The sequence below is a fragment of the Procambarus clarkii genome, chromosome 38, assembly GCF_040958095.1.
Source record: "Procambarus clarkii isolate CNS0578487 chromosome 38, FALCON_Pclarkii_2.0, whole genome shotgun sequence".
NCBI lineage: Eukaryota > Metazoa > Arthropoda > Malacostraca > Decapoda > Cambaridae > Procambarus > Procambarus clarkii.
The window spans coordinates 38,245,127-38,271,705 of record NC_091187.1 but is presented as its reverse complement, the minus strand read 5'-3'; the positions used below and the strand labels follow the sequence as shown (position 1 = coordinate 38,271,705).

The window sequence follows — 26,579 nt, the reverse complement described above, 5'->3', positions numbered from 1 at the left end:
CAGGTCCTGAACCAACCCCCTATCAGTAGAAGGGGTGGGGGCTGGAGCTACAGGTCCAGAAAAAAAACCCTGCCAGTAGAGGGGGGCTGGAGCTACAGGTACAGCACCAACCCCCGGCCTGTAGAGGGGGGGGCCGGAGCTAACGGTCCAGCACCAACCCCCTGCCAGTAGAGGGGGGGCTGGAGCTAAAGGTCCAGCACCAACCTCCTGCCAGTAGAGAGGGGCTGGAGCTACAGGTCCAGCACCAACCCCCTGCCAGTAGAGGGGGACTGGAGCTACAGGTCCAGCACCAACCCCCTGCCAGTAGACGGAGGCTGGAGCTACAGGTCCAGCACCAACCCCTTGCCAGTAGAGAGGGCTGGAGCTACATGTCCAGCACCAACCCCCTGCCAGTAGAGAGAGGGGTGAAGCTACAGGTCCAGCACCAACCCCCCCCCCCCTGAAAGTAGAGGGGGCTGGAGTTACAGGTCCAGCACCAACCCCCTGCCAGTTGAGGGGGGGCTGGAGCTACAGGTCCAGAACCCACCCCCTGTCAATAGAAGGGGTGGGGGGCTGGAGCTACAGGCCCAGAAAAAAACCCTGCCAGTAGAAGAGGGCTGGAGCTAAAGGTCCAGCACCAACCCGCCCCCCCCCCTGCCAGTAGATGGAGGCTGGAGCTACAGGTCCAGCACCAACCCCCTGCCAGTAGAGGGGGGCTTGAGCTACAGGTTCAAAACCAACCGCCTGCCAGTAGAGAGGGGCTGGAGCTACAGGTCCAGCACCAACCCCCTGCCAGTAGAGGGGGGGGGGGCAGGAGCTACAGGTCCAACACCAACCCCCCCCCCCTGCCAGTAGAGGGGGGCTGGAGCTACAGGTCCAGCACCAACCCCCGGCCAGCTGAGGGGGGCTGGAGCTACAGGTCCAGCACCAACCCCCCTGCCAGTAGAGGGGGGGTGGAGCTACAGGTCCAGAACCAACCCCCTGCCAGAAAAGGGGGGCTGGAGCTACAGGTCCAGCACCAACCCCTGCCAGTAGAGGGGGGCTGGAGCTACAGGCCCACCACTAACCCCATGCCAGTAGAGAGGGGAGTGGAGCTACAGGTCCAGCACCAATTCCTCCTGCCAGTAGAGAAGGGCTGGAGCTACAGGTTCAGCACCATCCCCCTTCCAGTAGAGGGGGGCCTGAGCTACAGCACCAACCCCCTGGCAGTAGAGGGGGGCTGTAGCTATAGGTTCAGCACCAATACCCTGCCAGTAGCGGAGGGCTGTAGCTACAGATCCAGCACCAATCCCCTGCCAGTAGACAGAGGCTGGAGCTACAGGTCCAGCATCAACCCCCTGCTAGTAGACGTGGGCTGGAGCTACAGGTCCAGCACCAACCTCCTGCCAGTAGAGGCGGGCTGGCGCTACAGGTCCAGGACCAACCCCATGCCAGTAGAGTGGGGCTGGAGCTACAGTTCATCACCAACCCCCTGACAGTAGAGGGGGGCTGGAGCTACAGGTCCAGCACCAACCCCCTGCCAGTGGAGGGGGGCTGGAGCTACAGGTCCAGCACCAACCCTTGCCAGTAGTGGGGGGTGGGCTGGAGCTACAGGTCCAGCAGCAACCCCCTGCCAGTAAAGGGGGGCTGGAATTTCAGGTATAGCATCAACCCCCTGCCAGTAGAGGGGGTGGAGCCCCTGCCAGTTGAAGTGGGCTCGAGCTACAGGTCCAGCAACAACCCCCTTCCAGTAGACGTGGGCTGGAGGTACAGGTCCAGGTGAGGTTGTACCCCCTGCCAGTAGAGGGGGGCTGGAGCTACAGGTCCAGAACCAACCCCTTGCAAGTAGAGGTGGGCTGGAGCTACAGGTCCAGAACCAACCCCCTGCCAGTAAAGGGGGGCTGGAGCTACAGGTCCAGCACCAACCCCTGCCAGTAGAGGGGGGCTGGAGCTACAGGTCCAGCACTAACCCCATGCCAGTAGAGAGGGGAGTGGAGCTACAGGTCCAGCACCAACCCCCTGCCAGTAGAGAAGGGCTGGAGGTACAGGTTCAGCACCATCCCCCTTCCAGTAGAGGGGGGCCTGAGCTACAGCACCAACCCCCTGGCAGTAGAGGGGGGCTGTAGCTATAGGTTCAGCACCAATACCCTGCCAGTAGCGGAGGGCTGTAGCTACAGATCCAGCACCAATCCCCTGCCAGTAGACAGAGGCTGGAGCTACAGGTCCAGCATCAACCCCCTGCTAGTAGACGTGGGCTGGAGCTACAGGTCCAGGACCAACCCCGTGCCAGTAGAGTGGGGCTGGAGCTACAGTTCATCACCAACCCCCTGACAGTAGAGAGGGGCTGGAGCTACAGGTCCAGCACCAACCCCCTGCCAGTAAAGGGGGGCTGGAATTTCAGGTATAGCATCAACCCCCTGCCAGTAGAGGGGGTGGAGCCCCTGCCAGTTGAAGTGGGCTCGAGCTACAGGTCCAGCAACAACCCCCTTCCAGTAGACGGGGGCTGGAGGTACAGGTCCAGGTGAGGTTGTACCCCCTGCCAGTAGAGGGGGGCTGGAGCTACAGGTCCAGAACCAACCCCTTGCAAGTAGAGGTGGGCTGGAGCTACAGGTCCAGCACCAATCCCCTGCCAGTAGCCTGGTTGCCTGGTTGACCTGGTTGCTGGGGTTCTGGGAGTCCTTCTACTCCCCAAGCCCGGCCCGAGGCCAGGCTCGACTTGTGAGAGTCTGGTCCATCAGGCTGTTGCTTGGAGCTGCCCGCAGGGCCACGTACCCACCACAGCCCGGCTGATCCGGAACTTCTCTTAGAAAACAGTCCAGTTTTCTCTTGAAGATGTCCACGGTTGTTCTGGCAATATTTCTTATAGTCGCTGGGAGGACGTTGAACCACCACGGACCTCTGATGTTTATACAGTGCTCTCTGATTGTGCCTATGGCACCTCTGCTCTTCACTGGTTCAATCTTGCATTTTCTTCCATATAGTTCACTCCAGTACGTTGTTATTTTACTGTGTAGGTTTGGGACCTGACCCTCTAGTATTTTCCATTTGTATATTATTTGATATCTCTCTCGTCTCCTTTCTAGAGAATACATTTGGAGAGCTTTGAGACGATCCCAATAATTTGGGTGCTATATCTCGTCTATGCGTGCCGTATATGTTCTCTGTATTCCCTCTATTTCAACAATCTCTCCTGCTCTGAAGGGGGAAGTGAGTACTGAGCAGTACTCGAGACTGGACAACACAAGTGACTTCAAGAGTACAACCATTGTGATGGGATCCCTGGATTTGAAAGTTCTCGTAATTCATCCGATCATTTTTCTGGCTGACGCGATATTTGCTTGGTTATGCTCCCTAAACGGTAGATCGTCTGACATCATTATTCCCAAATCTTAGACATGCTGTTTTCTACTATGGGAAGATTCGATTGTGTTTTGTACCCTGTATTATGTTTCAGATCCTCATTTTTGCCGTATCTGAGTACCTGGAATTTATCACCGTTAAACATCATTTTATTTTTTGCTGCCCAATCCAAAACTTTGTTATTATCTGTTTGTAGTTCATCAATGTTTTCAGCAGAGGTAATTTTCATGCTGATTTTTGTATCATCTGCAAGTAGAGGGGGGGCTGGAGCTGCAGGTCCATCACCAACCCCTTGCCAGTAGAGGGGTGGGGGGGGGGGTTGTAGCTACAGGTCCAGCACCAACCCCCTGCCAGTAGAGGGGGCTGGAGCTACAGGTCCAGCACCAACCCCCTTGCTGCAGAGGGGGGCTGGAGCTACAGATCCAGAACCAACCCCCTGCCAGTAGAGTGAGGGCTGGAGTTACAGGTCCATCAACACTCCCCCCCACCACTACCAGTAGAGGGGGGCTGGACCTTCAAGTCCAGCACCAACCCCCTGCCAGTAGAAGTAGGCTGGAGCTACAGGTCCAGCACCAACCCTCTGCCAGTAGAGGGGGCCTAGAGCTACAGGTCCAGCACCAACCCCATGCCAGAAGAAGCGGGCTGGAGCTACAGGTCCAGCACCAACCCCCTGCCAGTAAAGGGGGGCTGGAGCTTCAGGTCCAGTACCAACCCCCTGCCAGTAGAGGGGTGCTGGAACTACAGGTCCAGCACCAACCCTCTGCCAGTAGAGGGGGCCTAGAGCTACAGGTCCAGCACCAACCCCATGCCAGAAGAAGGGGGCTGGAGCTACAGGTCCAGCACCAACCCCCTGCCAGTAGAGGGGGGCTGGAGCTACAGGTTCAGCACCAACCCTCTGCCAGTAGAAGGGGGCTGGAGCTACAGGTCCAGCACCAACCCCTCCCCCCCTTGCTAGTAGAGTGGGGCTGGAGTTACAGGTCCAGCACCAACCCCCTACCAGGCGAGGGGGAGCTGGAGCTACAGGTCCAGCACCAACCCCCCATGCCAGTAGAGTGGGGCTGGAGTTACAGGTCCAGCACCAACCCACTGCCAGGAAAAGGGGGCTGGAATTACAGATCCCGCACCAACCCTCTGCCAGTAGAGGGGGGCGGGAGCTACAGGTCCAGCACCAACCCACTGCCAGGAAAAGGGGGCTGGAATTACAGATCCCGCACCAACCCTCTGCCAGTAGAGGGGGGCGGGAGCTACAGGTCCAGCACCAACCCACTGCCAGGAAAAGGGGGCTGGAGCTACAGGTTCAGCACCAACCCCCCAGCCAGTAGAGGGGGGCTGGAGCTACAGGTCCAGCACCAATGCCCTGCCAGTAGAGGGGGGCTGCAGCTACAGGTCCAGCACCAACCCCTGCCAGTAAAAGGGGGGCTGGAGCTACAGGTCCAGCACCAACCCCCTGCCAGGAGAAGGGGGCTGGAGCTACAGGTTCAGCACCAACCCCCTGCCAGTAGAGGGGGAGTTGGAGCTACAGGTCCAGCACCAACCCCTCTGTCAGTAGAGGAGGGCTGGAGCTACAGGTCCAGCACCTACCTCCCTGCCAGTAGAAAGGGGGCTGGAGCCACAGGTCTAGCACCAACCACCTGCCAATAGAGGGGGGATAGATCTACAGGTCTAGCACCAACGCCCGGCCAGTAGAGGGCGGGCTTGAGTTTCAGGTCCAGCACCAACCCCCTGCCAGTAGAGGAGGGCTGAAGCTACAGGCTCAGCACCAACGCCCTGCTAGTAGAGGGGGCTGCAGCTACACGTCCAGCACCAACCCCCTGCCAGTACAGTGAGGCTATAGCTACATGTCCAGCACCAACCCACTCCAGGAGAAGGGGGCTGGAGCTACTGGTCCAGCACTAACCCCGTGCCAGTAGAAGGGGGCTGAAGCTACAGGTCCAGCGCCAACCCCCTGAAAATCGAAGGGGGCTGGGGCTACAGGTCCAGCACCAACCCCCTGCCAGGAGAAGGGGCATGGTGCAACAGGTCCAGCACCAACCCCCCTGCCAGAAGAGGGAGGCTGGAGCTACAGGTCCAGCCCCAACTCCCTGCTAGGAGAAGGAGGCTGGAACTACAGGTCCAGCACCAACCCCCTGCCAGTAAAGAGGGGGGCTATAGCTACAGGTCCAGCACCAACTTTCCCTGCCAGTAGAGGGGGGGCTGGAGCTACAGGTTCAGCACCAACCCCTTGCCAGTAGAGGGGGGGGGGGAGGGGGGCTGGAGCTACAGGTCCAGCACCAACCTCCTGCCAGTAGAGGGAGGCTGGAGCTACAGGTCCAGCACCAACCCTTTACCAGTTGACGGGGGGGGTGGAGCTACAGGCTCAGCACAAACCCGCTGCCAGTAGAGAAGGGGCTGGAGCTACAGGTCCAGCACCAACCCCCTGCCAGGAGAAGAGGGCTGGAGCTTCAGGTCCAGCACCAACCCCCTGCCAGTAGAGGAGGGGCTGGAGCTACAGGTCCAGCACCAACCCCCAGCCAGTAGAGGGGAGCTGGAGCAACATGTCCAGCACCAACCCCCTGCCAGTAGAGGGGGGCTGGAGCTACAGATCTAGCACCAATGCCCTGCCAGTAGAGGGGGGCTGGAGCTACAGGTCCAGCACCAATCCCCTGCAAGTAGAGGGGGCTGAAGCTACAGGTCCAACATCAACCCCCTGCCAGTAGAGAAGGGCTGGAGCTTCAGAGGCTAGCACCAACCCCCTGCCAGTAGAAGCGGGCTGGAGCTTCAGGGCCAACACCAACCTCCTGCCAGTAGAGGGGGGCTGGAGCTACCGGTCCAGCACCAACCCCCTGCCAGTAGAGGGGGCTGGAGGTACAGGTCCAGCACCAACCCCCTTCCAGTAGAGGGGGGCTGGAGCTACAGATCCAGCACCAACCCCCTTCAAGTAGAGGTGGGCAGGAACTCCAGGTACAGAACCAACCCCCTTCCAGTAGAGGTGGGCATGAGCTACAGGTCCTGCACCAACCCCCTGCCAGTAGAGGCGAGATTGAGCTACAGGTCCAGCACCCCCCCCCCCTTGCCATTATAGGGGGCTGGAGCTACAGGTCCAGCACCAACCCCCCTGCCAGAGAAGGGGGCTGGAGCTACAGGTCCAGCACCAACCCCCTGCCAGTAGAGGAGCGCTGGAGCTACAGGTCCAGCACCATCCTCCTGCCAGTAGAGGGGGCCTTGAGCTACAGGTCTAGCACCAAACCCCTGCCAGTAGAGAGGGGCTGGAGCTACAGGTCCAGCACTAACCACCTGCCAGTAGAGGGGGCCTGAAGCTACAGGTCCAGCATCAACCCCCTGGCAGTACAGGGGGACTGGAGCTACAGGTCCAGCAGCAACCCCTGCCCAGTAGAGGATGGCTGGAGCTACATGTCCAACATCAACCCCTTGCCAGTAGAGGGAGGCTGCAGCTACAGGTCCAGCACCAATCCCCTGTCAGTAGAGGGGGGGGGGGGCTTGAGCTATTGGTCTAGCACCAACCCCCTGCCAGTAGAGAGGGGGCTGGAGCTACAGGTCCAGCACCAACTCCCTGACAGTAGAAGGGGGCTGGAGCTACAGGTCCAGCACCAACCCCCTGCCAGTAAAGGGGGGCTGGAGCTACAGGTCCAACACCAACCCCCTGCCAGTAGAGGGGGGATGGAGCTACAGGTTCAGCACCAACCCCCTGCCCGTAGAGGGGGGATGGAGCTACAGGTTCAGCACCAACCCTTTGCCAGAAGAAGACGGCTGGAGCTACAGGTCCAGCACCAACCCCCTGCCAGTAGAGGGGGGCTGGAGCTACAGTTCCAGCATCAACCCCCTGCCAGTAAAGGGGGGCTGGAGCTACAGTTCCAGCAGGAACCCCCTGCCAGTAGAGTGGGGGCTGGAGCTACAAGTCCAGCACCAACCCCCTGTCAGTAGAGGGGGGCTACAGCTACAGGTCCAGCACCGACCCTCTGCCAGTAAGGGCGGCTGGAGCTACAGGTCCAGCACCAACCCGCTGCCAGTAGAGGGGGCTGGAGCTACAGGTCCAGCACCAACCCGCTGCCAGTAGAGTTGGGCTTGAACTACAGGTCCAACCCCAACGCCATGTCTGTAGACGGGGGCTGGAGCTACATGTCCAGCACGAACCCCCTGCCAGTAAAGGGGGGCTGGAGCTACAGGTCCAGCACCAACCCCCCTGCCAGAAGAGGGGGGCTGGAGCTATTGGTCTAGCACCAACCCCCTTCCAGTAGAGGGGGGGCTGGAGCTACAGGTCCAGGGCCATCCTCCTGCCAGTAGAGGGGGGGCTGGAGCTACAGGTCCAGCATCAACCCCCTGCCAGTAGAGTGGGGGTGCTGGAGCTACAGGTCCAGTACCAACCCCCTGCCAGTAGAGGGGGCTGGAGATACAGATCCAGCACCAACCCCCTGCCAGTAGTGGGGGGGCTGAAGATACAGGTAAAAGACCAACCCCCTGCCAGTTGAGAGGGGCTGTACCTACAGATCCAGCACCAACCCCCTGCCAGTAGAGGGGGGAGGCTGGAGCTACATTTCCTGCACCAACCCCCCCTCCCCTGCCAGTAGAGGGGGTCTGGAGATACAGGTCCAGGACCAACCCCCTGCCAGTTGAGGGGGGCTGTAGCTACAGATCCAGCACCAACCCCCTGCCAGTAGAGGGGGGAGGCTGGAGCTACATTTCCTGCACCAACCCCCCCTCCCCTGCCAGTAGAGGGGGGCTGGAGATACAGGTCCAGGACCAACCCCCTGCCAGTAGAGGGGGGGGGGCTGGGGCTGAAGCTACAGGTCCAGCACCAACCCCCTGCCATTAGTGGGAGGCTGAAGTTACAGGTCCAGCACCAATCTGCTGCCAGTAGAGGGGGACAGGAGCTACAGATCCAGCACCAACCCCCTGCCAGTAGATGGGGGGGGCTGCAGCTACAGGTCCAGCACCAATCCCCTGCCAGTAGAGGAAGACAGGAGCTACAGGTCAATCGCCAACCTCCTTCCAGTATAGGGGGGCTGGAGCTGCAGGTCAAGGACCTACCCCATGTCATTAGAGGGGGGGGGGGTGCTGCAGCTACAGGTCCAGCATCATCCCCCTGCCAGTAGAGGGGGGGGGGCTTGAGCTATTGGTCTAGCACCAACCCCCTGCCAGTAGAGGGGGGCTGGAGCTACAGGTCCAGCACCAACCCCCTGCCATTAGAGAGGCGCTGGAGCTACAGGTCCAGCATCAACCCCCTGCCAGTAGAGGGGGGCTGGAGCTACAGGTTCAGCACCAACCCCCTGCCAGTAGAGGGAGGCTGGAGCTACAGGTCCAGCACCAACCCCCTGCAATTAGAGAGGCGCTGGAGCTACATGTCCAGCATCAACCCCCTGCCAGTAGAGGGGGGCTGGAGCTACAGGTCCTGCACCAACCCCCTGCCAGTAGAGGGGAGCTGGAGCTACAGGTCCAGCACCAACACCCTGCCAGTAGAGGGGGGCTGCAGCTACAGGTCCAACATCAACCCCCTGCCAGTAGAGAGGGGCTGGTGCTTCAGAGGCCAGCACCAACCCCCTGCCAGTAGAGGGGGGCTGGAGCTACAGGTCCAGCACCAATCCCCTGCCAGTAGAAGGGGGCTGGAGCAACATTTCCAGCACCAACCCCCTGCCAATAGTGGGGGGCTGGAGCTACAGGTCCAGCACCAATCCCCTGCAAGTAGAGGGGGCTGAAGCTACAGGTCCAACATCATCCCCCTGCCAGTAGAGATGGGCTGGAGCTTCAGAGGCTAGCACCAACCCCCTGCCAGTAGAAGCGGGCTGGAGCTTCAGGGCCAGCACCAACCCCCTGCCAGTAGAGGGGGGCTGGAGCTACAGGTCCAGCACCAATCACCTGCCAGTAGAAGGGGGCTGGAGCAACATTTCCAGCACCAACCCCCTGCCAATAGTGGGGGGCTGGAGCTACAGGTCCAGCACCAATCCCCTGCAAGTAGAGGGGGCTGAAGCTACAGGTCCAACATCAACCCCCTGCCAGTAGAGAAGGGCTGGAGCTTCAGAGGCTAGCACCAACCCCCTGCCAGTAGAAGCGGGCTGGAGCTTCAGGGCCAGCACCAACCTCCTGCCAGTAGAGGGGGGCTGGAGCTACTGGTCCAGCACCAACCCCATGCCAGTAGAGGGGGGGGGGGGGGCTGGAGCTACAGGTCCAGCACCAACCCCCTGCCAGTAGAGGGGGGCTGGAGGTACAGGTCCAGCACCAACCCCCTTCCAGTAGAGGGGGGGCTGGAGCTACAAATCCAGCACCAACCCCCTTCAAGTAGAGGTGGGCAGGAACTACAGGTACAGAACCAACCCCCTTCCAGTAGAGGTGGGCATGAGCTACAGGTCCAGCACCAACCCCCTGCCAATAGAGGCGAGATTGAGCTACAGGTCCAGCACCCCCCCCCCCCTTGCCATTAGAGGGGGCTGGAGCTACAGGTCCAGCACCAACCCCCCTGCCAGAGAAGGGGGCTGGAGCTACTGGTCCAGCACCAACCCCCTGCCAGTAGAGGAGCGCTGGAGCTACAGGTCCAGCACCATCCTAATGCCAGTAGAGGGGGGCTGGAGCTAATCGTCCATCACCAACCCCCTGCCAGTAGAGGGGGCCTTGAGCTACAGGTCTAGCACCAAACCCCTGCCAGTAGAGAGGGGCTGGAGCTACAGGTCCAGCACTAACCACCTGCCAGTAGAGGGGGCTGGAACTTCAGGTCCAGCACCAACCCCCTGCCAATAGAGGGGGGCTGGAGCTACAGGTCCAGCACCAACCCCCTGCCAGTAGAGGGGGGTCTGGAACTACTGGTCCAGCACCAACCAACTGCCAGTAGAAGGGGGGCTGGAGCTACAGATGCAGCACCAACCCCATGCCAGTAGAGGGGTGGGGGGGGGGGGGGCTGGAGCTACAGGTCCAGCACCAACCCCCTGCCAGTAGAGGGGGGGCTGGAGCTACAGGTCCAGCACCAACCCCCTGCCAGTAGAGGGGTGCTGGAGTTTCAGGTCCAGCATCAACCCCCTGCCAGTAGAGGGGTTGCTGGAGCTACATTTCTAGCACCAACCCCCTGCCAGTAGAGGGGGGGCGGGGCTTGAGCTACAGGTCCATTACCAACCCCCTGCTAGTAGAGGAAGGGCTGGAGCTACAGGTCCAGCACCAACCTCCCCCTACCATTTGAGGAAGGGAGGCTGGAGCTACATGTCCAGCACCAACCCCCTGCCAGTAGAGGGGGCTGGAGCTACAGGTCCAGCACCAACCCCCCTGTCAGTAGTGGGCTGGAGCTAAAGGTCCAGCACCAACCCCCTGCCAGTAGAGGGAGGCTGGAGCTACAGCTCCAGCACCAACCCCCCTGCCAGAAGAGGGGGCTGAAGATACAGGTCCAGGACCAACCCCCTGCCAGTAGAGGGGGGCTATAGCTACAGATCCAGCACCAACCCCCTGCCAGTAGAGGGGGGGCTGAAGATACAGGTCCAGGACCAACCCCCTGCCAGTAGAGGGGGGCTATAGCTACAGATCCAGCACCAACCCCCTGCCAGTAGAGGGGGGCTGGATATACAGGTCCAGGACCAACCCCCTGCTAGTAGAGTGGGGCTGGTTACCTTGAGGTGCTTCCGGGGCTTATTGTCCCCGCGGCCCGGTCGTCGACCAAGCCTCCTGGTTTCTGGACTGATCAACCAGGCTGTTAGACGCGGCTGCTCGCAGCCTGACGTATGAGTCACAGCCTGGTTGATCAGGTATCCTTTGGAGGTGCTTATCCAGTTCTCTCTTGAACACTGTGAGGGGTCGGCCAGTTATGCCCCTTATGTGTAGTGGAAGCGTATTGAACAGTCTCGGGCCTCTGATGTTGATAGAGTTATCTCTCAGAGTACCTGTTGCACCTCTGCTTTTCAACGGGGGTATTCTGCACATCCTGCCATGCCTCCTGGTCTCATGTGATGTTATTTCTGTGTGCAGGTTTGGGACCAGCCCCTCAATTACTTTCCACGTGTAAATTATTATGTATCTCTCCCGCCTGCACTCAAGGGAGTACAGATTTAGGCTCTTTAGTCGGTCCCAGTAATTTAGATGTTTTACTGAATGGATTCTAGCAGTAAAGGTTTTCTGCACGCTCTCCAGGTCAGCAATTTCTCCAGCTTTGAAAGGGGCTGTCATTGTGTAGCAGTACTCCACTCTAGAGAGCACAAGCGTTTTGAAAAGTATCATCATCGGTATAGCATCACTAGTGTGGAAAGTTATTGTTATCCAACCTGTCATTTTTCTTGCAGTTGTGACGGCTACTTTATTGTGTTCTTTAAAGGTAAGGTCTTGACATGAGTACACCCTGATCCTTTACATTGCCTTTTCGTTCTATGTTATGATTTGCCTGAGTTTTGTACGTGGTTTCTGTTTTTATATTTTCAATTTTTCCGTAGCGCATGAGCTGGAACTTATCCTCGTTAAACACCATATTATTTTCTGTAGCCCATACAAAGACCTGATCTACATCTGATTGGAGGTTTGCCGTGTCCTCTATGTTGCCAACTCTCATGAAAATCCTAGTGTCATCTGCAAAGGATGATACAGTGCTATAGGAAGCACTGTAGCTACAGATCCAGCACCAACCCCCTGCCAGTAGAGGGGGGCTGAAGATACAGGTCCAGGACCAACCCCCTGCCTGTAGAGGGGGGGCTGTAGCTACAGATCCAGCACCAACACCCTGCCAGTAGAGGGGGGCGTGAGCTATAGGTCAAGCAGAAACCCCCTGCCAGTAGAGGGGGGGGGCTGGAGCTACAGGTCCAGCACCAACCCCCTGCCAGTAGAGGCGAGCTGGAGCTACAGGTCCAACACCCCCCCCCCCTTGCCATTAGAGGGGGCTGGAGCTACAGGTCCAGCTCCAACCTCCTGCCAGTAGAAGGGAGCTGGAGCTACAGGTCCAGCACCAACCCCCTGCCAGTAGAGGGGGGCTGGAGTTACAGGTCTACCACCAACCCCCTGCCAGTAGAGGGGGGGGGGCTGAAGCTACCGGTCCAACATCAACCTCTGCCAGTAGAGGGGCGTTGGAGCTACAGGTCCATCACCAACCCCCTGCCAGTAGAGGCGGGCTGGAGCTACAGGTCCAGTACCAACCCACTGCCAGTAGAGGGAGGCCTTGAGCTACAGGACTAGCACCAAACCCCTGCCAGTAGAGAGAGGCTGGAGCTACAGGTCCAGCACCAACCCCCCTGCCAATAGAGGGGGGCTGGAGCTACAGGTCCAGCACCAACCCCCTGTCAGTAGAAGGGGGGCTGGAGCTACAGATACAGCACCAACCCCAGGCCAGTAGAGGGGGGGGGGCTGGAGCTACAGGTCCAGCACCAACCCCCTGCCAGTAGAGGAGGGCTGGAGCTACAGGTCCAGCACCAACCCCCTTCCAGTAGAGGGAGGCTGGAGCTACAGGTCCAGCACCAACCCCCTGCCAGAAGAGGAGGGCTGGAGCTACAGGTCCAGCACCAACCCCCTGCCAGTAGAGGCGGGCTGGAGCTACAGGTCCAGCACCAACCCCCCTGTCAGTAGAGGGGGGGCTACAGCTACAGGTCCAGCACCAACCCCCTGCCAGTAGAGGTGGGCTGTAGGTACAGGTCCAACACACACCCCTTGCCAGTAGAGTAAGGGCTGGAGCTACAGGTCCAGCACCAACCCCCTGCCAGTAGAGTCAACCCGTTCTCACACAAGACAGCACATATATGACTTAATGCTTAAAGTCAATATGTTGAATATGAATTAGTAAATATGTGATATATTCCCAGTTACTTTTTTTCCAAGGCCCAAACTCTTCCTCACGTACCAACTTGCGTCTCACAGTACCCGTCCGTCAACCTAGATAGCAGAATAGTCGTGATTGGTTCAATTATAAGGAAAATTGTACTTTTCAGGTCCCACATGGGTTGTGAAATTTACCTACTATTGTCCATGCTCTTAGAATATTATAGATCAGCTACTTCCTATTGAAGGTTCGTAGTTTTGTTTTGAGAAATATTAGTTGTTCTTAGTAAATTATAATAAGCACAAAAAATTATTACATAGAATAACAGTCCTTCACCAATCAATATTATATACCATAGTTGGTGCTTTACAAATCTTTAAAGGATGTTTTGTAGGAACGCTAACAGAAAACGATTGTTCATTGGAATGTCTATGGGGTAAACTACTCTAAACAGGATGGTATTGTGTCTACTATACCAACTACAGGATCGGTATATTGTCCACTACCACCTGTTAGGTGAGTAAGGGGTGCAATACCACCCACAGGACGGGTATGAGGGTCACATCCACCCAGAGGATGAGTATGGGGATCACATCCACCCACAGGAAGGGTATGGGGTCCAATACCACCCACAGGATGAGTATGGCGTCCACTACAACCCACAGGATGGGTATGGGGCTCCAACCACCCATAGAATGGGTATGGGGCTCCAACCACCCATAAAATGGGTATGGGGTCCAATAACACCCACTGGATGTGTATATGGCGTCCATTGCCGCGTGTCGAGCTCGAAAACCGCAGCATTCATCTCAGAACCATGCCTATTTCACGCAGATTCCTTAATAAACGTAAAAGTTTTATATGTCACAAGAAAGATAGAAATATAAGCTTCATTCTAAATACCTTACCATGGGCATATTTAAATTTAAACCGAAGATACGTGTACTTTTATAATAGCCGAGCTCCGACCCCGGACAGATCGATCGACCGAGCAACTCTCTCTCAGAACAATGTTTATTTCACGTGAATTCGTTAGTAAACATATATGTTTTATATGTCTCAAGAAAGACAGACATATAAGCTTCACTTTAAACACTTTACTATAGACATATTTAAATTTCTAATGAAGATTATTGTATTTTAAAAATTACGGAGCTCCCACCCTGTACAGACTGAACGACAGAGCAACTCTCTCTCAGATCAATGTTTATTTCACGTAAATTCGTTAATATACACAAATGTTTTATAAGTCTTAAGCAAGATAGAAATAAGAGCTTCATTTTAAATACATTACAATAGACATATTTATAGCTCAAGTGAAGATACATATGTTTTTATAGTAGCGCTCAGTAGCTTGTCGGGCATGGAGTGCAGACGCCTACGCACTTGCCGATATATTGTATAATTAACAAAGATACGCTAATAAAGCCTAAAATCTTATATGCCTCCAGAAAGACCGATATATGAACATTATTATAATTGCACCAAATGAAATATATCATGTTCGAGAACAAAGATATATCAATTTTAAATTAAGTTTCGACTCTCTCTCGGGTGAGAGAGATGGGGCAACTCTCGCCCCATCTATTGGAGATTCTGTGCACTAAATACCCAAAGCTACTCAAACCCTCCTAGCATTATTTAAGTAATGAAGTAATATGGTATATTTACTCACTATAATGTGGGTGCTGAATGCAGAACATGAGAAAACATATATTTACTCCAAACTAATATAATTTCATTATGAAATAAGTAGCATCAAAGGAAGTCGATGGTCCAAGCAGCAATGTTGTGGAGCGACTTATCCAAGATATATCGTTGTTTGGAAAGTGTTTGTTGGCATATCCAGTTGTCGCACTTCTCTGCTCAAATTATCACAAATTTAAATTATAATGTTAACAAGTAGAATACGTATTTTTAATAAAATCTAACATAACTAGCCAGAAAACATTTAACATTAATTAAAAAATATATGTTTGGAAGTTAAATCGACTTCATAGGACAATGGTTTTGTTATATATACTCGTTATTCGTTGACATGCGTTCGCTACTTAAACTACCATGTACTGTACTTATGTAAAATCTCCCATGTCTCTTCGCACATCTCACCGAACCCTACAGGCTCTGTGATATATTGTTTAATTAATTGAGATTCACAAATAAAGCTAATAATTGTATATGTTATCAAAAAGGCAGAGCTTAGTTTAGTTCATTTATTATGCACTCCATACCCATCCTATGGACGATAGTTGAGTGTTACAGAGGCACATAATGGGCTCAGGGAATGAGCCCCACAATTCATATAGCCAAGCAAGTTATAATCTTGATAAGCTAGTTACAAAAGTCAATGCACATTGTCACATCAACAATGGGCTCGAGTCCGACCACAAGTACAGTTAATAATTAAAGCAACTGACATATATGGAGGGCTAGTGTCACAATTGATATGTTTATCCTACACATAACCCCCTCTCCCCCATCCAATGGGCAGGGGTGGATAGGTTACAATCAAGTCGTTTTTTGCGTTTTATTCAGAGATTAGATCTTATTGGGTGAGGAAAGATATTCATATTTTAAAGAAGGCTTCTTGGCTGATGCTCTCCATTGATGGAAAATATACAACCTTTTGAAAATCAATGTTAGTTTGATCTAGATATTGTAATTAACGAAAGTATTTATGTCATCTGAAAGGTAGAAATATAGGCTACATTTAAAATCCTTTGTCATAAATATAACTGAAGTGAAAACGAAGATATATGCGTTTTGATAGTTACTTGATGGCTTGCTCTGAGAGTGTGAAGCCCTGCACACCAGCCAATAAATTGTATAATTAGTTTCCATATATTTTAATTAATCTTAAAAATCTATATGTCAGAAGAAAGGAAGATGTAGCCGTTAATGTGACAACATTTAAAAATATATATATCTTAAGTTAAATAAATAATACCACCTTATTGCCGGTGTCCGGACACATGAAAATTACCTAGGTATCAGTATCCAGCCAGGCGGGGATCACAGGCTGCACAATACTGATAAAATTATATAATGCACTACTTGTGGTCCATCTCGAACCCATTTATGATGTGACGACTTATAGTGAATTTTGTAACTAGCTCATCAAGATTGTAACTTGCTTAGCTAAATGAATTGTGGGGTTCGGTCCATTCATTTTCTTTCTTTATTATGCACCCCATAATACACATCCCGTGGGCGGTGGTGTAAAGGATTACAGAGGCACATAATCGGTTCAGGAACTGAACCCTCTAGTTCGTTTAGCTAAGCAAATAACAATCTTTTGACGCTAGTTACAAAATTATTAATGTACACATACTTATGCATACATGTACATATTCATACGTATACATATATACATACACATACATATTTAATCACCACCACAAATACACACATCAGTAATCTTTTGTGTCACAAGTGATTCAACAAGAGGCTCACAACAGTCACTATACAAGGCACTTTACATTTATGGTGAGTCACACAGTTACTAGTCTTGCTGCACACCCACCCAACTGGGCAGCAGCTTTACAGTCATGTGCTCCACACCCACCCAACTGGGCGGCAGCTTTACAGTCATGTGCTCCACACCCACCCAACTGGGCGGCAGCTTTACAGTCATGTGCTCCACACCCACCCAACTGGGCGGCAGCTTTACAGTCATGTGCTCCACACCCACCCAACTGGGCGGCAGCTTTACAGTCATGTGCTCCACACCCACCCAACTGGGCGGCAGCTTTACAGTCATGTGCTCCACACCCACCCAACTGGGCGGCAGCTTTACAGTCATGTGCTCCACACCCACCCAAATGGGCGGCAGCTTTACAGTCATGTGCACCACACCCACCCAACTGGGCGGCTGCTTTACAGTCATGTGCTCCACACCCACCCAACTGGGCGGCAGCTTTACAGTCATGTGTATGCATTACCTACAGTAAGCAAATTTTGGATACTTCGCTAAGATTTCGAGCAGCACATCATTATGAATGAAGTACTTACACATTTCATGGACACTATTGATGTTGTTATCTTTAAATTCCGCGATTTTTCACATTCCATTATATAATGACGCAAAGTATGCGAATAGTTCTGCTGACAGAGTTTACATTTAGTCAAATCTACATCATCAGATGTTACAAACTTCCAGAGGTACTTGTAGCTGAGCCTAAACCTAGCAGTTGTAACATCTAGAAGTCTGCTAACATTATTGGATGACCCATAGACGAGCATAGGAGCATAGTTCCATGGGCATAGGAGTGTAACGAGATTTTTTGAACTTGGCACTCCACAGGGAGGTGTCCTCAGTCCTACTCTGTTCAATGTGTTAATCAGTGCACTTTTAAACTTTGTAACTAGAAGGTCCAGCGAACACATCATTAGCTATGTGGATGATATACTGATCCACACCAATGGGTATACCAACACCCAAAATGTTCTGAACTCTGTATTGTCCACATGTCAGGAACTATGCTTAGTCATCTCAGTAGAGAAAACAAAGATCCTGAACCGACACCCACCCAGACGGGGTGGGGCCGATCGCAAAATGCAGTTGGATGATGGCTCTCTGCTCGACTAGTTACCAGATACAAATACCTTGGTCTTGAGGTTCTACTGTACCGCAATGTTTAGCCAGACTGGGTCGCCAATGTAGAGAGAGGCTCCGTGCTCTCAAGGCTGTGGCAGGCTGTGGCAGGCAAACACAACTGTACTGTACAGTGTTATATATTTATTTCAATTTGAACAATTTTTAACATTAAAGGATACCTGGTTGATGGGGTTCTGGGAGTTCTTCTACTCCCCAAGCCCGGCCCGAGGCCAGGCTTGACTTGTGAGAGTTTGGTCCACTAGGCTGTTGCTTGGAGCGGCCCGCAGGCCCACATACCCACCACAGCCCGGTTGGTCCGGCACTCCTTGGAGGAATAAATCTAGTTTCCTCTTGAAAATGTCCCCGGTTGTTCCGGCAATATTTCTTATGCTTGCTGGGAGGACGTTGAACAACCGCGGACCTCTGATGTTTATACAGTGTTCTCTGATTGTGCCTATGACACCTCTGCTCTTCACTGGTTCTATTCTACATTTTCTTCCATATCGTTCACTCCAGTACGTTGTTATTTTACTGTGTAGATTTGGTACTTGGCCCTCCAGTATCTTCCAGGTGTATATTATTTGATATCTCTCTCGTGTTCTTTCTAGTGAGTACATTTGGAGGGCTTTGAGACGATCCCAATAATTTAGGTGCTTTATTGCGTCTATGCGTGCCGTATATGTTCTCTGTATTCCCTCTATTTCAGCAATCTCTCCTGCTCTGAAGGGGGAAGTGAGTACTGAGCAGTACTCAAGACGGGACAACACAAGTGACTTGAAGAGTACAACCATTGTGATGGGATCCCTGGATATGAAAGTTCTCGTAATCTATCCTATCATTTTTCTGGCTGTCGCAATATTTGCTTGGTTATGCTCCTTAAACGTTAGGTCGTCAGACATTATTATTCCCAAATCCTTTACATGCTGTTTTCCTACTATGGGTACATTTGATTGTGTTTTGTACTCTGTATTATGTTTAAGGTCCTCATTTTTACCGTACCTGAGTACCTGGAATTTATCACTGTTAAACATCATGTTATTTTCTGATGCCCAGTCGAAAACTTTATTAATATCAGCTTGAAGTTTTTCAATATCCACAGCCGAGGTAATTTTCATACTGATTTTTGTGTCAAATCCTTTAATTAAATCATTTAAAAAGGATAAATCCTTTAATTGGTTGAAATTGGTTTTAACATTCGAAATCTAATTTGTTGATGTTAAATAATATAATATGTTGATGTTGATAATATAAGGTTCAAATTTATTAAGATACATACTTTAAAAACTATTTCTATTTGATACCAACAGTATCACGTTAAGAGAAGCGTCTCGCCTTGCTAACCCAAGTATAAAATATATAAAGAAACGGTGCAACTGTACTGGTATCTGCAGTACAAATTTATGTCCCTATTTAAAAAAAAAAATAAACTGAACCAATCACTGCCACTCCTCACACCAATGCAACAATAAGGAGAGTGATAACAGTGCTTCACATTCGACAATGTTAAATTATTTAACAAATGACGAGATAATGAACATTGGAACAAATGTACAGCTCTCTGACCTTCATATAAAATCTGCATGTGACCTCATCAAACAAACTGTGCCAAGCCTAGAAGGCCTTCATGACCCAGCGTGGTAGCGGGACCTCTCCTGGCCAGTTACAATTGGTGAATTTATTCAAAGTATCCAAGTTGATGGTTGTCACTGGGTCACCGTTTCCAACATTGGAGTAACTGGACAAATTAACATATACGACACCAGGCATAAATTACCATCCAAATCTACTGAAGTTATCTTGTATGCTCTTGCTAATTGCCAGGATGATAAGCTGATATGCAATATAATGAATGTCAGCAGACACAAGGACTCAAGTATGAGTGGGGTATATGCTGTGGCGTTTGCTGCATCACTTGCAAGTGGTGTAGATCCGGTGAACCTCGTATGATGTGCAGAATGAGACAACATCTTCCAGAGAACTTTAAAGGAAAGTGTCTCATCTCATTCCCTGCAGCTCAGACACTGAGAAGAAAACGAATCATCCGGTCATGCTCGATGGAAGTGTACTGCATTTGCAGAAAGCCAAATGATTTGAAGCTGATGGTATGCTGTGACCGTTGCAATATTTGGCACCATGGATCATGTGTAGGTGTTACAGAATGTAATGATGATTCGTGGATTTGTTTATTGTGCGCTAGCAAGTTGTAAATTATAATTTAAAATACTTAATTAATACATTATTATTATTATTATTATTATTATTATTATTATTATTATATAACCTTACCAAATGCTTTGCTGAATCAAATAATGTTATTACTTTCAATGTGTTACAATAGCATAATTAAGTGCTGCAACTATCAGGTCTTTTATATAGTCGGTATTTTTTATATTCTGTACTCTTTTAATGTTATTTAAATTTCAAATAGAAATAGTTTTTAAAGTATGTATCTTAATAAATTTGAACCTTATATTATTTAACATCAACAAATTAGATTTCGAATATTAAAACCAATTTCAACCAATTAAAGGATTTATCCTTTAATGTTAAAAATTGTTCAAACTGAAATAAATATATAACACTGTACGGTACAGTTGTGTTTAATTATGTTTTGCGATTCCTTTGGAAAAGGTATTTGTGCAATTAAGTACTACTAGGTCATTATGAGATATGCTGAATGTTGTCAATATACCATCTGAATACGCCTCACTTTGCGTTAATCATTGAACGTCCTAATGATTAAGGTCCCCAAAAGGACTTAATCAGACCTCAGTGGATATTTTTACTCTCCCTCTCTCTCTCTCTCTCAGAGCATCCCTTTATGTGTTGTATGTGGGTGCTGAAGTTCAGTCTCTTGTCTATGTACCCAAGCAAACCCAAGCAAACTACTGTGGAAATGTGCAGGACAAACATATCAATTGTGACACTAGCTCTCCACATATAGCATTTGCTTAATTTAGAAACTGTACTTGTGGTCGATCTCGAACACATGTTGTTGATGTGACGATGTGTTATGAATTTTGTGGCTAGCTCCTCAAGATTGTAACTTGCTTAGATAAATAAATTGTGTGTTCAGTCCCTGAACCCATTATGTGATAAATTAACTAAACTAAAAACTATAGTCTGGCGACGAAACCTGAACTGCATAATGTAAATAGGGATTAACCAGAAAAAGATATAGGTGAAGAATAACACCAGGTAACTGTAAAGCTGCCGCCCAGGTGGGTGGGTGTGGAGCACATGACTGTAAAGCTGCCGCCCAGTTGGGTGGGTGTGGAGCAAGACTAGTAACTGTGCGACTCCTCATAGATGTAAAGTGCCTTGTATAGTGACTGTTGTGAGCCTCTTGTTGAATCACTTGTGACACAAAAAATTACTGATGTGTGTATTTGTGTGGGTGATTAAATATGTATGTGTATTTATATATGTATACGTATGTATATGTACATGTATGCATAAGTATGTGTACATTAATAATTTTGTAACTAGCGTCAAAAGATTGTTATTTGCTTAGCTAAACGAACTAGAGGGTTCAGTTCCTGAACCGATTATGTGCCTCTGTAATCCTTTACACCACCGCCCACAGGATGGGTATTATGGGGTGCATAATAAAGAAAGAAAATGAATGGACCGAACCCCACAATTCATTTAGCTAAGCAAGATACAATCTTAATGAGCTAGTTACAAAATTCACTATAAGTCGTCAAATCATAAATGGGTTCGAGATGGACCACAAGTAGTGCATTATATAATTTATCAGTATTGTGCAGCCTGTGATCCCCGCCTGGCTGGATACTGATACCTAGGTAATTTTCATGTGTCCGGACACCGGCGATAAGGTGGTATTATTTATTTAACTTAAGAGATAAATATATTTAAATGTTGTCACATTAACGACTACATCTTCCTTTCTTCTGACATATAGATTTTTAAGATTAATTAAAATATATGGAAACTAATTATACAATTTATTGGCTGGTGTGCAGGGCTTCACACTCTCAGAGCAAGCCATCAAGTAACTATCAAAACGCATATATCTTCGTTTTCACTTCAGTTATATTTATGACAAAGGATTTTAAATGTATCCTATATTTCTACCTTTCTGATGACATAAATACTTTCGTTAATTACAATATCTAGATCAAACTAATATTGATTTTCAAAAGGTTGTATATTTTCCATCAATGTGTAAGTTTGTTACAAATGGAGAGCCAAGAAACCTTCTTTAAAATATGAATATCTTTCCTCACCTAATAAGACCTAATCTCTGAATAAAACGCAAAAAACGACTTGATTGTAACCTATCCACCCCTGCCCATTGGATGGGGGAGAGGGGGTTATGTGTAGGATAAACATATCAATTGTGACACTAGCCCTCCATATATGTCAGTTGCTTAAATTATAAACTGTACTTGTGGTCGGTCTCGAGCCCATTGTTGATGTGACAATGTGCATTGACTTTTGTAACTAGCTTATCAAGATTATAACTTGCTTGGCTATATGAATTGTGGGGCTCATTCCCTGAGCCCATTATGTGCCTCTGTAACACTCCACTATCGTCCATAGGATGGGTATGGAGTGCATAATAAATGAACTAAGCTAAGCTCTGCCTTTTTTATAACATATACAATTATTAGCTTTATTTGTGAATCTCAATTAATTAAACAATATATCACAGAGCCTGTAGGGTTCGGTGAGATGAGCGAAGAGACATGGGAGATTTTACATAAGTACAGTACATGGTAGTTTAAGTAGCGAACGCATGTCAACGAATAACGAGTATATATAACAAAACCATTGTCCTATGAAGTCGATTTAACTTCCAAACATATATTTTATAATTAATGTTAAATGTTTTCTGGCTAGTTATGTTAGATTTTATTAAAAATACGTATTCTACTTGTTAACATTATAATTTAAATTTGTGATAATTTGAGCAGAGAAGTGCGACAACTGGATATGCCAACAAACACTTTCCAAACAACGATATATCTTGGATAAGTCGCTCCACAACATTGCTGCTTGGACCATCGACTTCCTTTGATGCTACTTATTTCATAATGAAATTATATTAGTTTGGAGTAAATATATGTTTTCTCATGTTCTGCATTCAGCACCCACATTATAGTGAGTAAATATACCATATTACTTCATTACTTAAATAATGCTAGGAGGGTTTGAGTAGCTTTGGGTATTTAGTGCACAGAATCACCAATAGATGGGGCGAGAGTCGCCCCATCTCTCTCACCCGAGAGAGAGTCGAAACTTAATTTAAAATTGATATATCTTTGTTCTCGAACATGATATATTTCATTTGGTGCAATTATAATAATGTTCATATATCGGTCTTTCTGGAGGCATATAAGATTTTAGGCTTTATTAGCGTATCTTTGTTAATTATACAATATATCGGCAAGTGCGTAGGCGTCTGCACTCCATGCCCGACAAGCTACTGAGCGCTACTATAAAAACATATGTATCTTCACTTGAGCTATAAATATGTCTATTGTAATGTATTTAAAATGAAGCTCTTATTTCTATCTTGCTTAAGACTTATAAAACATTTGTGTTTATTAACGAATTTACGTGAAATAAACATTGATCTGAGAGAGAGTTGCTCTGTCGTTCAGTCTGTACGGGGTGGGAGCTCCGTAATTTTTAAAATACAATAATCTTCATTAGAAATTTAAATATGTCTATAGTAAAGTGTTTAAAGTGAAGCTTATATGTCTGTCTTTCTTGAGACATATAAAACATATATGTTTACTAACGAATTCACGTGAAATAAACATTGTTCTGAGAGAGAGTTGCTCGGTCGATCGATCTGTCCGGGGTCGGAGCTCGGCTATTATAAAAGTACACGTATCTTCGGTTTAAATTTAAATATGCCCATGGTAAGGTATTTAGAATGAAGCTTATATTTCTATCTTTCTTGTGACATATAAAACTTTTACGTTTATTAAGGAATCTGTGTGAAATAGGCATGGTTCTGAGATGAATGCTGCGGTTTTCGAGCTCGACACGCGGCAATGGACGCCATATACATATCCAGTGGGTGTTATTGGACCCCATACCCATTTTATGGGTGGTTGGAGCCCCATACCCATTCTATGGGTGGTTGGAGCCCCATACCCATCCTGTGGGTTGTAGTGGACGCCATACTCATCCTGTGGGTGGTATTGGACCCCATACCCTTCCTGTGGGTGGATGTGATCCCCATACTCATCCTCTGGGTGGATGTGACCCTCATACCCATCCTGTGGGTGGTATTGCACCCCTTACTCACCTAACAGGTGGTAGTGGACAATATACCGATCCTGTAGTTGGTATAGTAGACACAATACCATCCTGTTTAGAGTAGTTTACCCCATAGACATTCCAATGAACCATCGTTTTCTGTTAGCGTTCCTACAAAACATTCTTTAAAGATTTGTAAAGCACCAACTATGGTATATAATATTGATTGGTGAAGGACTGTTATTCTATGTAATAATTTTTAGTGCTTATTATGATTTACTAAGAACAACTAATATTTCTCAAAACAAAACTACGAACCTTCAATAGGAAGTAGCTGATCTATAATATTCTAAGAGCATGGACAGTAGTAGGTTAATTTCACAACCCATGTGGGACCTGAAAAGTACAATTTTCCTTATAATTGAACCAATCACGACTATTCTGCTATCTAGGTTGTCGGACGGGTACTGTGAGACGCAAGTTGGTACGTGAGGAAGAGTTTGGGCCTTGGAAAAAAAGTAACTGGGAATATATCACATATTTACTAATTCATATTCAACATATTGACTTTAAGCATTAAGTCATATATGTGCTGTCTTGTGTGAGAACGGGTTGGTAGAGTAAGGGCTGGAGCTACATGTCCAGCACGAACCCCCTGCCAGTAGAGGGGGGGCTGGAGCTACAGGTCCAGCACCAACCCCCCTTCCAGTAGAGGGAGGCTGGAGCTACAGGTCAGCACCAATCCCCTGCCAGTAGAGGTTGGCTGGAACTACAGGTCCAGCCTCAACCCCCTGCCAGTAGAGTAAGGGCTGGAGCTACATGTCCAGCACGAACCCCCTGCCAGTAGAGGGGGGGGGGCTGGAGCTACAGGTCCAGCACCAACCCCTTGCCAGTAGAGGGGGGGGGGCTGGAGCTACAGGTCCAGCACCAACCCCCTTCCAGTAGAGGGAGGCTGGAGCTACAGGTCAGCACCAACCCCCTGCCAGTAGAGGAGGGGGGGGGGCTGGAGCTACAGGTTCAGCACCAACCCCCTGCCATTGGAGGAGGGGGGGGGGCTGGAGCTACAGGTCCAGCACCAGCCCCCTACCAGTAGAGGGGGGCTGGAGCTACAGGTCCAGCACCAACCCGCTGCCAGTAAAGGGGAAGGGGGGCTGGAGCTACAGGTCCAGCACCAACCCTCTGCCAGTAGAGGGGGCTGGAGCTACAGGTCCAGCACCAACCCTATGCCAGTAGAGGGGGGGCTGGAGCTACAGGTCCAGCACCAACCCCCTGCCAGTAGAGGTGGGCTGGAGCTAATGGTCCAGCACCAACCCCCTGCCAGTAGAGGTGGGGGGGGGGGGCTGCAGCTACAGGTCCAGCACCAACCCCCTGCCAGTAGAGGGGGGCTGGAGCTACAGATCCAGTTCCAACCCCGTGCCAGTAGGTGCTTTCCTTGACTGGCTTCAGTTTATGTGTAGCGTAATGTGCTGATTGTGGTGAATGTGGTAGGTGTGATTGACTGATAATGGGTCTCTCACTGACTAAAGGTGATAATGGGGCTGACATTGTCCACAGATGATAATAGAACTGACACTGTCCACAGTTGATAATGGGGCTGACACTGACCACAGGTGATAATGGGGCTGACACTGTCCACAGGTGATAATGGGGCTGACACTGACCACAGGTAATAATGGGGCTGACACTGACCACAGGTCATAATGGGGCTGACACTGACCACAGGTCATAATGGGGCTGACACTGTCCACAGGTGATAATGGGACTGACACTGACCACAGGTCATAATGGGGCTGACACTGACCACAGGTCATAATGGGGCAGACACTGACCACAGGTCATAATGGGGCAGACACTGCCCACAGGTGATAATGGGGCTGACACTGACCACAGGTCATAATGGGGCTGACACTGACCACAGGTGATAATGGGGCTGACACTGACCACAGGTCATAATGGGGCAGACACTGCCCACAGGTGATAATGGGGCAGACACTGCCCACAGGTGATAATGGAGCTGACACTGACCACAGGTGATAATGGGGCTGACACTGACCACAGGTGATAAGGGGGCTGACACTGACCACAGGTGATAATGGGCCTGACACTGACCACAGGTGATAATGGGGCTGACACTGTCCACAGGTGATAATGGTGCTGACGCTGACCACAGGTGATAATGGGGCTGACACTGTCCACAGGTAATAATGGGGCTGACACTGACCACAGGTGATAATGGGGCTGACACTGTCCACAGGTGATAATGGGGCTGACACTGTCCACAGGTGATAATGGGGCTGACACTGACCACAGGTGATAATGGGGCTGACACTGTCCACAGGTGATAATGGGGCTGACACTGACCACAGGTGATAATGAGGCTGACACTGACCACAGGTGATAATGGGGCTGACACTGTCCACAGGTGATAATGGGGCTGACACTGACCACAGGGGATAATGGGGCTAACACTGACCACAGGTGATAATGGGGCTGACACTGTCCACAGGTTGAGGACCTCCGCAGGATGAGGGAGCCCGTCAAGAGGCTGTTGGAGGCTGGCCGGGTGTTGGCCGTCCAGGAAGACCAAGATGGCCGCCGCTCCGCCAGGATAACTCTACAAGACCGACAGCTGTACCTCCACTCACTCCCGCGTCAGCCCACGCCCGCCCACGCCCACACCCTCCAGGTTACTTTATTACACCCACTAGTCTTACTGACATTACT

At 50.1% G+C, this 26,579-nt stretch overlaps 1 protein-coding gene across 1 annotated transcript in view; it reads left to right on the top strand.

The window, feature by feature from the left end:
* Window positions 1-26,579, top strand: part of LOC138372429 (uncharacterized) — a 46,576-nt gene that overhangs the window by 1,894 nt on the left and 18,103 nt on the right. Inside the window, exon 2 of the mRNA XM_069337916.1 lies at window positions 26,362-26,541. Coding sequence (XP_069194017.1) covers window positions 26,362-26,541 — 180 coding nt within the window. The remainder of the gene's footprint in view (window positions 1-26,361; window positions 26,542-26,579) is intronic.